Source organism: Heloderma suspectum, chromosome 4 (assembly GCF_057233095.1).
Source record: "Heloderma suspectum isolate Gila_16-S chromosome 4, 16-S_ref, whole genome shotgun sequence".
NCBI lineage: Eukaryota > Metazoa > Chordata > Lepidosauria > Squamata > Helodermatidae > Heloderma > Heloderma suspectum.
In genome coordinates, this window is record NC_139461.1 from 137,151,450 (window position 1) to 137,166,033 (window position 14,584).

The 14,584-nt window shown below is 43.8% G+C and overlaps 1 protein-coding gene across 2 annotated transcripts; it reads left to right on the forward strand.

Annotated features, from left to right (window-relative positions):
- The first annotated feature begins 336 nt into the window (after positions 1-336).
- Positions 337-9,315, forward strand: CAVIN4 (caveolae associated protein 4). Of its 2 annotated transcripts, XM_084848153.1 has the most exons (3): positions 337-747; positions 8,581-9,186; positions 9,265-9,315. In XM_084848153.1, the coding sequence occupies exons 1-3, from the start codon at positions 337-339 to the stop codon at positions 9,313-9,315; spliced, it is 1,068 nt and encodes a 355-aa protein (XP_084704279.1). The 2 variants fall into 2 exon arrangements, with proteins under 2 accessions (XP_084704279.1, XP_084704278.1); XM_084848152.1 differs by having other exon boundaries at positions 8,581-9,315.
- Positions 9,316-14,584: the final 5,269 nt, after the last annotated feature.

Genomic DNA, 14,584 nt, shown 5'->3' on the forward strand with positions numbered 1-14,584 from the left:
TAAGTTCCTTAACTATTCCTGGATCAACTCAAGTAAGTTCATTGGTTCAGAAATGTGCTTCTTTGAAGTATGTTCCTTCCCCAACATTGCTTCCTAATTTTAGAGGTCTCAGGTTGCAAACAGCACTTGAACGATCATGCGTGGCTACTTTATGGGTATAAATATTTGACAAGTCTCGTGGGGTGGAGTTTCAGACCCTGCTTTTGAACATTCCCCTAAAGCCAGCTGTCGAGTAACTTTCTTGCACTAGTGCCAGAATTGTCCCGCTGGGGTTTGAACGGCTGTCGCGAGGAGTTTATATTTCAGCTCCTGTAGACCGATCCAAAGACGGGCGGTATGGATCATCGTGCAACCACCTTGGAGACGGATAAGATCCACCAGAATCGCCTGTCAAGTGTCACGGATGACGATGAGGATCAAGATGCGGCATTTACCATTGTCAGAGTCCTGGACAAGGTGGCCACCATTGTGGACAGCGTGCAGGCCAGTCAGAAACGCATTGAAGAGAGGCACAGGGAAATGGAGGATGCCATCAAGACGATTCAGATTGATGTTCTAAAGCTTGCTCAGGCTCATGGCAACACCGGGTTTACAGTTAACAAGCTGCTGGAGAAAACCCGCAAAGTTAGTGCTCGGGTTAAAGAAGTGAGGGCCCGTGTAGAGAAGCAGAGCGCTAATGTGCAGAAGGTCGAGGCCAAACAAGAGGAAATGCTGCGGAAAAACAAGTTCCGTGTTGTCATTTACCAGGTAAGCATGTGTTTTGTTCTTAACCGCAGTAGCTTGCTGCATCCTTCGTGCTTTCTGACAACCTCCCCTTGTTGTTTAACAAACCGCAGGGAGGCAAAAACAGCCTTCTCAATATCAGAGTGTGTTATATCTTGTTGGTTTTGTTTTTTTAGAAATTGATTTCTGCCACTGAACATGTTGCACTATGAATCTACCAGCAGCAGAGTACTTGGGCTATTATTAGCGTCGGGAGGATTCTCAGCCAGCCAGCATAAGATTAACTGTAGATCAGCAAGGACTATTTGTTGCCTCTATGAAAGGCAATCTGAGGCAGGCGCTTGGGCATCATGACAGAGTATTTCATGCGTGGCTGTCATCCCTGTTATTTTTTCTGAGGATTAACTACAGATATAAACCTCAGAATTTCTCTTCACAAAGTAGGGCTTTCATTAATTGCATTTAAAAAAACCCTCATATAGTAATTACTGACTCTTATGGTAAGTTGAGATCTATTACCCGCCTTCCACACAATGGTTTATTTGCAAGCTCTCCCTTGCATGAATCTATAGTTCTTGTGCAATTGAATTCTCAAAGAAATCCTGAGAATAACGTGCATATCTCAAAATGTCCTGCTCAAGTCAAGTTTGGCAAAATGTGTGTGCCTCTATTGGAATGAAATGTTCTTGTTCTAAAATTAATTTATATTATTAAGAATTGCTTTCTTCTAAATAAAGGTGTTTTCTTTTGCACGTACAAATATTCCATGTGCCAAATTACCAGTATTGTGCTCAACTGCAGGGGCAGGGAAATTGTAAAATATTTCCTGCAACTGTGGTGCTATGCTTAAGAACCTCTAAATCCTGCAAGATATTCAGACTCCTTTGCTCTAATTAAGGGCAGCAGGCATTGAGAATACTTGGTGTCTAGCCATTAGACCATCAGATTCCTTCCTAAGAATAACAGCTGCGGAGGAGAAAACCTTGCTATGACTTGCCGTTTGGGTTTAGATCATGAAAATGTGCTGACACATGAATAACTTCATTCATGTGAACGACTTTATGTTTAGATACTTCTGAGATGTTCACCTGATGAAAAATACTTGTGAACATTCTCTCTTACTTCATACATAGTGAAGGAATGTATTCCAAACAAGAATAGCAAAGCATTATGCATTCATTGAAAAAAGTGCTACAGAAGTGACAAAGAACAATGGGCACAATCCTGCCGAAGCTCAGCAGTGGTAGCCCCATTTATTTCTATGAGACGCTTTAATGATTTCTATTGTACATTTTCCTGGGTGTCTGGTAGGTGGAGGTGGCAATTTATGATTTCAAGAAAGGAAGGAAGGAAGGAAGGCCCAAATCCTGTGCATGTTTAGACAGAAAAAGTCCATGGCTGGCTGGGGAATGTTGTAGGACTTTTTTTCTGTCTAAACGTGCACAGAACTGCACCCTAAAACATTCACTTCAATGTCCTCACCCTGAAATGGGTGAGACTTAAAAGTGCTCAACTTTGGCTGGCTCATGTCTATGGTTCCATTGAAATCGATGAGATTTCTTTCCAGGTAAATATGCTTAGAGGCAGGGTGTAAAAGTAATTACACTTTGGCTCATACCTGGTTATGATGGCAAAGGCTTCCTTTATCACCCCGCATTATTACTTCCTCCTCTGGATGGTGTGGCTTACCATTATAAAAATTATTTAAAGTCCATGAGTGTTAAAGTCCACAGCTTATTGCAAACTACATAGTCATTTTTCCATACATGCACGTATGCGTGTGCATGCACGCACACCTACCCACACTTTATTGGTTGGCCACTGTGTGAACAGAATGTTGGGCTAGATGGACCCTCAGTCTGATCCAGCAGGGCTCTTCTTATGTTAGTATGTTTATTTGTGGGATACTAGGCAAAAAATAAAGTGTTGTTTACTCTCTGGCTAGTAGCAGGATACTTGGGTTATAAAGTTAGTAGCTCTACATTCTAGATGCGTCTCTTCTGTGCGGAGCAGGATCTTCTGATGTTCAGGGGGCAAAAGCAGCAATCTGCCCATCTGCAGCATGCTTACTAGACAGGATGGCCTATGGGTCTAGCCACGGCCTAGAGCCAGGCCTGCATTCCTGTCTTCTTCTCCTGGGCTGTGCAGCTGCCTGCCCGCCCCCTGGCACAGTAAAAGGCAAAATCAGTCCAACACATGGGATGGTGGTGGGGAGAGAGTGGCATAGTATTACTACTGCACACACTCGAATGGAGCTCTTTGGGTTTGAGTTGTAGCATCCTTGCCAAAAAAATGGTTGGGGACCATTGGATTAGTGGTTATGAGGAGAAAGCTAGCTAAACACGGAGGCATTTGGATTCCAGTTCAGCTGACCAGGGTAGTATCCCCCCCGCCCCCAGAAGTTAGTTCAGACAGTTGGCTGACTACTGTAGCTTAGTTGAAGAACTGGAGTTGTATTCCTGCCTGTGTGACTGATTGTCTGCACCATCACAGGGCCTTCAGTGTGACTGACATTTCATATTATGCTCAGGATTGCAGGCCTTTGGCCTGCTTGGTCATAATGAGCCTCTGTTCAGGGGTGGCATAGAGCAAACAGCCATCCCCTGTGCAGTGGGGGAGTTCTTTGAGCAACCTCTGTGTGCATAACCTATGGCTGTGTGAAAGGGGCTTGTATTTGTAGGAGAGCATTTCTTAGTGAAAAAGAACAGATTGGCCACATCTGGACAATCAAATCTCAACTTATCAAGTGGAATTATGCACGGGTTTATGCCCACACGCAGCTGCTTTGCGCCTCCCTTGGTGTGAGCAGAGAAACAAGCCAGGAAAGGACCAGTGCAAGACTTCCCATCGCCACTGCGGCTGCTGCTGGGGAGGGGGAGTTGCGGGGGGGGGAAGCACACGCCAAGGGCAGGGGTGGGAGCGGGAGCCACCGTACGCTCCTGCCGGAGGAAGCAAAACACCCTGTCGGCAGCTGTCAGCCTCCTCACTTTTGATAGCTCGCTCCGAGGGCTCCTTTTCCAGAGCGAGGCACTGGTGGGGAGGTAACCGTAGAGATTGTGTTGCGGCAGCACAAGTGATCTCCAGGGTCACCTCCCAACCAATGCCTTGCTCTGGAAAAGGAGCCCTCAGAGCGAGCCATTTGGGCTGGACGGGCTCTGTAAAGAACTGCGCTGGATGCTGTCTTGCTGTGTCAGGAGTGGCTGTGTATGCCTTACTCAGAGTGAGGTGGCAGTGGCGCCAGAGAGCCCTAACAACTGCTTTCTTGCTGCAGCATTTGCCACAACAGGAGAGTGGCCAGCGGGGCTCTCTGGAGCACCCAACCACCCCATGCCTTGCCTTGAGAGGCATAGGGTGGCAGTGGGACTCCAGGTGGCAAGTGCACAGCATCCGCTGCCCTTCCTCAATCTGTTGCTTGAGGTAGGGGATCCACCCCACCTCATGAGAGGGGCAGCCCTGAGACAGGGAGCCACAGTTAACTGTAGCTTCCTGTTATGGTTGAATTGGAACTATGGTTAATGGCTACCAAACAAGCCAGGATCTGGAAGCCAACTTTAAACCACAGTTTCATATTCTGGCTTGATTGGAAACCATTACCATAGTTTCCCAGTTTGGACATAATGGGAAGTTATGGTTAAGTGCAGCTTCCTGACTTGTTTTCCCACACATGCAAAGGGGGAAGCAATGTGGCTGCATGCAGATGCATGAAGTTCATGTGTACCTAGGCTTATGAAGCAGAGATTTAATAAGCTGAATGCAGCCATTATCACCATCATTTTATACTGCCTAGTTTTCTAAAAAGCCATCAAGGCAGTGAACAACGATTTAAAACAATAAAACCCTGATATAATAAAAAGAACATTAAAAACCATAAAACATTAAAACAATGATATAATTTAAAAGGCTACATTTAAAAGGTGTATCTTCACACCCTTTCTAAAAGCCAGGCTTGTGGGGCCTAACTAGTTCTTGAGGGCGTACAGTTTGGGAGCAGCACAGGAGAAAGCCCTTTCATGCATGCCTGACAAATGGGCCACTGTGGGTAATGGTGTCCTCCAGAGGGCCTCTCCTGCAGATATTAATAATGGGGCAGGTACATCACAAGACAGACAGCCCCACAGATAGCCAAGCCCTAAGCCGTTTAGGGCTTTAAAGGTTAAAGGGCGTTAAAGGTTACGTTATGCAAAGTTCTGTGCAGGGTGGATTGATTTACATCAAAGCAATTTAAGTCATGATTTAAATCACCAAGAAAAAAGAGCAGTTTAAATCACTTTCCTTAGCAAGCAAGCATTCCTACCTGGTTGCGCTAACAACTGGTACATACTGCTTTGCAACTAAGTAGGGTTTTTATGTAAACTAAAGTCATTCTTCAAAACATTTGGCCATATAGCCCACATGTGTTTGTACTGTAGAATTATGTCTGCTTATAGACATGTCATGCAAGGATACTAGGCAAGATCAATTACTTGAGGATTAAGGCTTCAGTCTCCGCACTCTTATTTGGAAACAAGTCCACTGAACAAAGTAAAACTTACCTCCAAGTAAACATACTTGCCCATTGGGCTGTAACAAATTTCCAGAACTTTCCAGAAGTAAAAGAAAGGTAATTACTAGGCAAAATAGTGTTTCTCCAAGAAATGTGAACATCCATGCTGGCTGATTGGTAGTGTTATGAACAGTAATTATTGAAAATTGAAGAGTTCAGGTAGTTGAGCATAAAGAGGAATACAAGATCATTCATGTGGACTGGCTGAGTTTGGATGGCATACTAAATTGTGATTTAGTGTGATAAGAGCAAACTCCAAGAAGCATCTTCCTCTGGCAGGAGGAACTCCTAAGCATTCACTTCTGGTTTAGATAACTCAACTAGTTGTGTCATCCAAACCTAACAAACTGTGGTTAATCTTAACTATGGTTTATGTGAAACAAGCCAACTTCAAACCATGGGTTACAAAGCTGGCTTGCTTATAGTGCAGGGAAAATGTTAAGGAACCCTCCCTATTCACCCTTCTTTCGCTCTTGTGCAGCTTTGTGGCTGCTTATTCTTCTTGTTGTTGGGTTGGGTCCAGCGTCATTCCTTTGCCCATGAAAGGATGCCAATGGCAGAATGGGACTTCTGTGTTCTCACCTGCAGCCCCACCTGCACCCACAAAATCTCCTCTGTAGGGTTGGGGGACCCTCCAGAGGAAATTTGGAGCACACATGAGGGGCTTCCCATTCCACCAGCAGTATTCCTCCATGGGCAGAGGAGCTATGCTGGATTCAACCTATTCTTGTTGTTATTATTTTTAAAAAATCAGAGGAAAGTTGCACAAAACTCCATGTAGCATGCAGTTTTGCCTTTATAGCCAGAACAAATGAATTTCAATCTATATATGTCAGTTACAAGTTCAGCAATCAGTACGGCTACCCTTTAGCTGGAAGTCTACTTCTTGAAAAATTCAGTGAAGCTAATAGGCTACATTTTTTGCAAGTATTTGGAGTGCGGGTTTGGAAAATGCCATCTACTCTCAAAACGAAGGCCACGATCCACTGGGACGCTTTCTGCCCGTTTCCAAACTCCCGTTCATTTTGATGGGGCATGAACAGAAGACATCCCCAGCGGATTGTGTTCCTTCGGAGAACTCAATGTTCTCTATAGAATAAATAGCTCTTCGGCCAGGCCTGTGGCCAGAACCGTAGGGTGGGCCCACAGCTGCATAGCGGAGCACCTGCTTTGCATACAGAAGGACCCGGGTTCAATCCCAGGCATCTCCCGTTGAAGGGAGTGCCAGTAGCCGGACTGGCATCCCAGAGAGCTGCTGCCAGGTGGATGACACCCTGACCAAGGTGGACAAGTCGTCTTCATTAATAAATATATGGACAGAATACATTAATAAAATAGTCAACACCGACAAACATCTTGTCTAAGTCTTTGTCTAAGTCTTTGAATAAGTTCAGTCTTTTTGATAAGTGTCAAGTGCTTGTCAATCATCCCAGCAGTGTTGCAACCACTGGCCAGAACTCCAGGAGGAGGCTGCAGATTGTACACAACAGAGCAGTTGTGTACAATACAAAGTGTCCTTAGATCTCCAGATGTAAAAGGAACAGAGACTGGGAGATTTACACTGCAATGAGAGGCATGTTCCCTTGGAACTAGGTTCCACTGATTCCAGTGCAACTTATTTCTTCATCAGTGTCATTGCATGTGCACCGTTAAGCATGTGCCAGATCTTTGTCCCTTAATATTCTATGCAATGGTTAAAGCTTATTTTGTTTTCACATTTTTAGATGTATACCTATGTTGTTTTTTAAATGTACCCCTAAGTAACATATCAGTGTGCCAAATACTGTATGTGTTCGCAAAGACATGTCTCAAACTCGCCAGAGAGCCAGGATTAGTTGTGTCTCATGGCTGAGTATATGGGAAGCAGCCAACTCAAGTGAGTGACTGCATAATGTGCGAACCCTTAATTATATTTGTAACATAACCCCTCTTCTTAGTTCTGTTTAGAAGAAGTCAAAGTACATTGAGAAATCAATCGTTACATTTTTTGCTAAACCTATATAGCCACAGCTGACACCATGAGATTTTTAGCCTCACAAATTATTATGCAGACAGTCGAGTTTATGAATGCAATCTCATCCACCCCTCTCATGCTCCAGAGAGAACATGTAGGCTTCTCTGTTTACCTCCGAGCTCACAGTGCACCCTATTTACTTAATTTATTCAGATGCTTTTCATGCCATCTGCACAAGGCCAGGCTGTAGAATGTGCAAAAGCCAACTGCTTAACACCCCTATTTTACACTGGAGGTTTTGAATTACTTCAGCATTGGACCAAAAAAAATCACAATTTAAATCACAATCAATACATGGGATTTACTGCAATGTACTGTCAGTCCCTATGCAATTTGTCCTTCCAAGCTAGTCCTATGATCTTGAATTGATATGCTGTTACTTGCCCATAACCATGTTGTCCTATACATGATATAATTACCTAATAGACTGATTCCTTGGTTTTGATTCTTTAGCCTGAATCCAATGATTCAGTAACTAACACAACATGTAGTTATGAAAAAACAAAGGCTGACACCGACATATTATCTGATTGCTTAACTGCCCTGAATAGATCAGGGCTTGAATCCAGATTTAATCATATGTAGAGTACGACCATTGAAATCTAACTTAAGTCCCATTGATTTCATTGGGTCTACTCTAGGTATTATTAAATCTGGATTGAACCTCAGGAGTGGGATATGGGAAATATACTCCCTCAGCCCCTTCCTCTTTTCTTGTGAATCCCTCTCATCCTGTTGTACCAACAGCTAGATGTTACATTGGTACCATAAATGTCTTTAAGGCTGATTGGGTTGTTTTGCTTGACCAAGAGTTAAAGCTGATTTCAAATCCTGGCTATTATCAAAGCCAAGGTAACAATTAATTGAAGTTAAGAGAGAATGAGCAGTTGGGGGTGGTAGGAAGCATGTGATCCCATGGTCTACTCCAGATGTGTTGAAGTAATAGAAACAACAAACAAAGTTGATACTGCCTGAAAAAAGGAGCCAGCATGAAAGGCAGCACAGGAGACATAGCAGTGATTATCCAAAGTCACTCTGCTAGTGAATTTTTACTCTATGACATACTTCCTGTTTGGCCACTACAATTGCTGAGGAAGCCTTCTGGAGGCACCCTTATTTCTCCCCTCCCAGGCTTTCCCAGCCTGCTGGCCTCCAGATGTGTTGGGGATGCTGGGTGGGGATGCTGGGAGTTGTACTCCAACACATCTGGATAGCAGCAGGATGGGGAAGGCTACTATACACAATGAACCCTTTTTGAAAAGTGTGGGACAAAAATGACATGCGGTGCTTTCACTTGCAGGAGGACATTCCGTGTCCATCTTCTCTATCAGTTGTCAAAGACCGGACACGAGGGGGAAGCCTAGAAGATGCCTTCTGCCCACCTGACGATCTCTCCTCTGATGAGGAGTATTTCATAGAAGAAAGCAGAACATCCCAGTTTAAGAAATCAGGCATGAGGCGCATTAACAATATCAGAAAGGCGTTTTCAAGGGAGAACATTCAGAAAACGAGGCAAAACTTTGGCAAGAAGGTGGACAGGCTTCGAACTAGAATAGTAACGCCGGAGAGGAGAGAACGAATAAGGCAATCAGGAGAGAGACTGAGGCAAACTGGGATAAGGTTCAAGAAAAATATATCCAATGCAGCACCAACCAAAGAGACGTTCAAGAAGCATAAGAAAGCTAAACAGCAAGCAGTGACGGACGATCAAGAAGGCATCCCAGAATCTGGTGTTGGTACAGCAAGAGAAAATGGTGATACGGAACCAGTCACTGAAGAGCTTTCCTACACTGAAGTGATAACCAAAGTGAAGAAAGACAAAGGCAGTGGAACAAATGGCGCTTCTCAGGCAGAGGAGAAGATAGCGATTACTCCTGAAAAGATCGTGTTCAAACCGGAGGCTAAAGTGATTCCTCCTGCAAAGATTGTGTTCAAACCAGAACCTATAGTGATTCCTCCTGCAAAGGTCGTGTTCAAACTGGAGGCCAAAGACGAGGAGGACGGCCTTCTGCTGGATCTAAAACAATCTGCTTAAATGGCAAATGGCCGTCTACCGTGGGGATGTTACTGTGGCAGGGAAGGAGCAATCCCGTTAACTTGGGTAGATGTAGAGCAGTGGTTTTCAAACTTCCCTTAGGTTTCCCTTTCCATTTTGATTGTTCTGCTAAGGAAACCTTTGAGTATCTCCTTCATATTGCAGAGGATTCTGGGGCATGACCTCCATTCATTTGGGGTGCCAGACTGGTCTGTTGGACCTGGCTGTCACCCTACAGGAAATATAGGTATGCCCTAAGGCATCTCCAGCATTCCACAGGAAGGTTGATATCGGCAGACATGCTGTCCTTCATACAGTTTCCCTGCCATTACCAATCTTATGCTTGAAGAATGCCTGACAACATCCCAAGGAACCTCAGGTTTCCCAGGAACACAGTTTGGAAATGGCAGATTTAGACAAATGCATGTTGATTTGAATTACTGTGGAAAATATATCTATATGTATATCTATATGTATATACTGTTTTCATTTACAGGCAATAGATATTCCATCATCATCTGATGTCACACCCCAGTAGAAACAAAGAACTGATCTCCTTTGATGTATACTCATAAATGCCACTTATCATAACAGGTATTGCAATTCAACATTAAAGGGAGGTGGAAGCCCACTGCATTTTAACGGCATTAATTCCCTCAACAGTCTTTCGTCTATCTGTATTTTATGTACAGTGACAACCAAACAGAGTAAATCTCATTAAATGACTCATTAGCTGTCTCAGGCTGACTATTTCACGGGAGATGGGGAGGGGGCAGAATGTGGAAATGAATCCATCAACAGCTAACTTGTTTATCTTGAAGATCTTTCTCTTTCTTTCTTTCTTTCCCTCCCTCTTCAAGCCGTTATGCTAGGGGAAACTGCAGCACAGCTAATATATCCTTGGAAGGCACTGGTCAGAGAGTGTTGCATTTGTTGTCTGTAGCCAGGAATGGACAATGGTAAGCAGGACTCTGGAAGAGATAACTAGAACTAGAAGGCTGTCTAAAAATAGCGGCTTGGACCTAGGCGGGCCATTGCATGAATGGAAGGGCTCCTTCCATACATGGTGGCACCAGGATCCAGTAAAGGCTCCCAATGGAGGAAGGGGCCAGGGAGACAGTCTTTGTCAATTTACCCTCAGCCCCTGGATCACCTGTCATCCTGCATCAGAGGGTCCCCCAACTCTTCAGGAGGCATGGGGGAAGGAGGAATTGCAAGGATTGCCTCCTTGCCCCCTTCCTCTGGTGCAAGTGGGACTCCACAAAGTGCTACTCTGGAACCAACTCAGTGATTGCAGGCCCCATTTCTTCACCATGCAACACTGTGAGAAAATAGCGAGATGGAACCTCCATGCTCAAAGGCAGTATACCTCAGAACACCAGAGGCTGAGGACAAACAACAGGAAGGGGTTGTTGCTCCCATACCCTGCTTGTGGGCTTCCCAAAAAGCACCTGGTTGGCTACTGTGGGAAATAGGACGCTGGACTAGATGGCTCATTAGTTCAATCCAGCCAGGCTCTCATGTTATTTTATGTGATTCAAGTCAGAAGGTAGGTAGTGCAAGATTCAGGGAAAGAATATTGAGATGCAGATTCATGGAGAAAAGGCTAGTGGTATTCAGTTACAAAAGTTGGAATATGCCAAGCTTACCCATACCGCTCCCCACTGCTCACTGTCAACATGTATGACACATGTTGTCATGTAGGAAACATGTGTGAAAGAGATCAGGAGTTGGCACTTAATTTGTATTAACATTTGCTGTCCTCTGTCTATTCAGTGGGTATTGAAGTGTCATAAACATAGGTTGTCACAGGGCTTGATGACATGTGCAAGTAAGAAGATGTCATTAGCAAAAGTACTGGCTATTTTTCTGTCAAAGAGCCTATTCTAAAGACTTTGCCCCAGAAATCACCCCTTAAAAATGCTGTCGTTTGCTTTTGTTCTGTTTTGTGGTTCCAACACTGACTGTATACAGGGCTAGGTGTACTCTCTGTTAAAAAAAGACAAAGTAAACATGTTGCGTCAAGAGATGCAGCACTCTTATGCAGACTGTAGCAGAAAACATACATTTGTGTGACCTGTATAAATTAGGCAGATTACAGGAATTAACTTTTGTGAACCAGAATTTGTGCTGACCCTCCCCCCACCATTCTAAGGATGGGGATTCAATTATGCATTTCCACAAATTGTTAAAGTGTATCCTTGTAAAAAAAGGAGGGGCTAGAAACTTGCCCTTTAAGAACATAAAAGCTAGGATTCTCAGAACACTGAATTCCATGACCAATGTATATGTAGGTTTTCACACACCACCCTGACTATAGACAGTGTTGGCACTTAGCTGTAGGACCCAAGGAACAGGGGTTGTGAGAGAGCAATGCTACACCGTGTGTTTGGTGGTGCAACAATTTCAAAGTGGATTAATGTTTCCAAATTGGTATGGGTGACTTAATTGCAATGGCAGGCACAAGAGGCAGACTGTATATGGGAGAAAGCCTTTTCCGATGTACTGTAAGTATATTTCGACACACTGTAAAGACAAAAATGGTACCAAATGAACATAATTTATTGCTGTATTAAATGGAAGTTGATAGCTTACTTTGCAAGCTGACATGTAGATTTTGTAGCCAGCTTATATTTCATTAAGGATCTAACATGATCTTATTTATCCTGTACGATTTACTGTTTATCCTTGACTTGGAACACAGGGATTAGCTCTAAAATAAACAGAACTGAATTAACCCCCCGTTTCTTATATACATGTTCAGTGCTACCAAAGAAAAAACTCTCCTCATCCTCTGTGACAAATGGTCCAATGATTGCTTTGTAGAAAATTAACTGCAACACAGTGATAGATAGCTTTCAAATTTTAAATAAAAATGGTGACACTGTCAATGAATTTGCCTTGGAAACATTACATCTGGGTTTTGTGGTGTATTTTTATATCATCCCATTGAAACAGAGATACAGAAATATGTTTCATAGCAAGCGAGGAATCCTATAGAATGCATGTTGAGGTCCAAATCACTAATAGGAGTGCATTCATTTTTTAAAAAACAAAAAACTCTTGGGTCTTGTTCAGCCCAAGCCTACAGAGAGGAGAGGAGGAATCAGACCAGATGAGGAAGAGAGCGTTTGCCGTCTTCTTAGGCTGGTGACAGGCAGCACAATTTAAGAAAGGCAGTTGGCACTTGATAGCATCATTGCTATCCACAAGCAGGATATACTTTTTTTTCCTATGCAAAACCAATTTTCCCTGTCAAGAACAGAGATGAAGGCCAATGCAACTGCTACATGTGCTACAGCAGGCACCTAGTGGCTGGTGTCCATTATATCCCTCCTCCCCACCAATTAAACCTTTGGAATAGCTTCTCAGCTGTTTTAGCATATTTGTCCAGGAAGGTAAAGGGTGAACACAAATGCACATAAAGAACACATTGGTGCCCCTTTAAAACATTTTTAAAGTGCAGGTCTCATCCCACACACACCATAGCCCGAGTATTTCTGTGTTTTAAAATTAAAATTTTCCCCACGAGTAAATTCACCCACGTTCAGCAGCAGGGCTAACATGTTGGTGTTTAATATGTTTTTTAATGGCGCAAAAGGATTTCCCCCCTTCCCACACTACCCCAGCAGCAGACTACTCTGCCATAATTACCAAAGGAAGTCACAAACTCCGTTACATTTGTCGGGTTATGCAGAGCCACCAAAGAGGTGGTGCAGAGATGATTCAGAAAAGATTGTTTGTACACAGCATTGTTCTGTTCTCTGAACAGCAACCTGGGTAGTAAAGGATGCAAGGACATTCTTGACCGTATAGCTTCTGCATCAAGGCCTGCCAGGGTGGGCAACTGGGGTGTACGTGAACCAGCATTCTTGAGTGAACAGGTGGGACAGTCCTCCAACAGGGATCGACTCTTGCCCTTAGCAGTAGCATGCTGCGCTACCAAGTGGGTACAGCCCACTTGGCAATTGCCAGGAGCTTTCCTGGCCCTCCTCCTGTCTGTTTGAATTGATGCAAGCAGCCTGTGACTGGCAAATAACTAATGGGGCAAGAAACTCCATCTTGTTTTCAAAGCTTAGTAGCTTTATCTCGGAGTTTTTAAGGCGTGTAAGTGAATCCTAATAGTTGTTTAAAGATCTGCTGGCTGATACAGTCCCACCAGTAATTCCTCTTAGGTGACCTGCCCAGCTAAACAGGAAATTTCTTGTTCAGTAGTGCTCTCTGCGTTATTTTCAACCCAAAGCCCTGGCCTTGTTCTGCCATTGATCAAGTTCTAATTCATCTTGTGCGTGGCTCCTCAGAAGTCCCAAGATCAATGAGACTTACTTCCGGGTAAGTGTGTATAGGATTGCTGCCAGTACTATAAATATGGTCTGAGCGTATGTCTTGATTGTCAGAAGGCAGAAAAAATGCAGGGGATGGTGGGGTTTGGGGCAAATTTCATCTTCCAGCCAGTCTCAAGTTTTCTTTCTCTTTCTGTCAAGCAAATGTTTAGCCCATATAGGTGTGAAGCTTTGCTTAAATGTGTGTAGGCAGTGTGCAGAAATCTCAAGACGCTAGAGGTGTGGCTCAATAGGGTTTCCAGTGTTTCATAATGGGGCTTCAGTGCCATGAATTATTTGAGTATAGCAAAATCAGAATTATGCAAAATCAGATGCTGCAAATTTGCTCAATCTATATAATTCATAGTCACAGAATTCAGGTATTTTAAAGCACAAAATTGGGATTGCCTGGGGAAATATTTATTTAAGCACACAGCCCTCACCATTAGATACATGTAACTACAGAACGACAACTTTGCAAATATGTTCTGCCACCCTTTTGGTTACTTGCATTGAAGATTACTCCCCAGTGTTCAGACCTGCTAGACTGTGGTGGCCAAAATGGCCTTAAGGTTGTCAGAAAGTGGTATGTCACACCTTTTGGGACATGCTCCTTGTAGTTGCTCTGTGCCCCATAAAACCATTGTGGCCAAGAAGGCTGAGTTAAACTAGCCCTTTCCTGACCCAAAAGGACCCCCTGCTTGACCCTGCCAGCAAAAACGTGCACGTTCAGAGACCAAGCGAATGACTTTTCTGGTCTCCTTCTGCTGAAGGCTATGTGTATTGGGGCAGAAAGAGGGGAGAAAACTGGGTTACAAGGATGCAAACCACTTAGCAGCAGCGATTTGCAAAAAGAGAACCAAAGGAATAACCGAGTGGGTTAGGAAAAAACATGGCTTGAGCTGGAATATTATATAACCACATATACAACTACAAGAACCAGTCTA

Coding starts and splice junctions, on each gene's coding strand:
- CAVIN4 (XM_084848152.1), top strand. CDS start 337: ATGGATCATCGTGCAACCACCTTGGAGACGGATAAGATCCACCAGAAT. Junction 748..8,580: donor TCCGTGTTGTCATTTACCAG/GTAAGCATGTGT, acceptor TTTCACTTGCAG/GAGGACATTCCGTGTCCATC.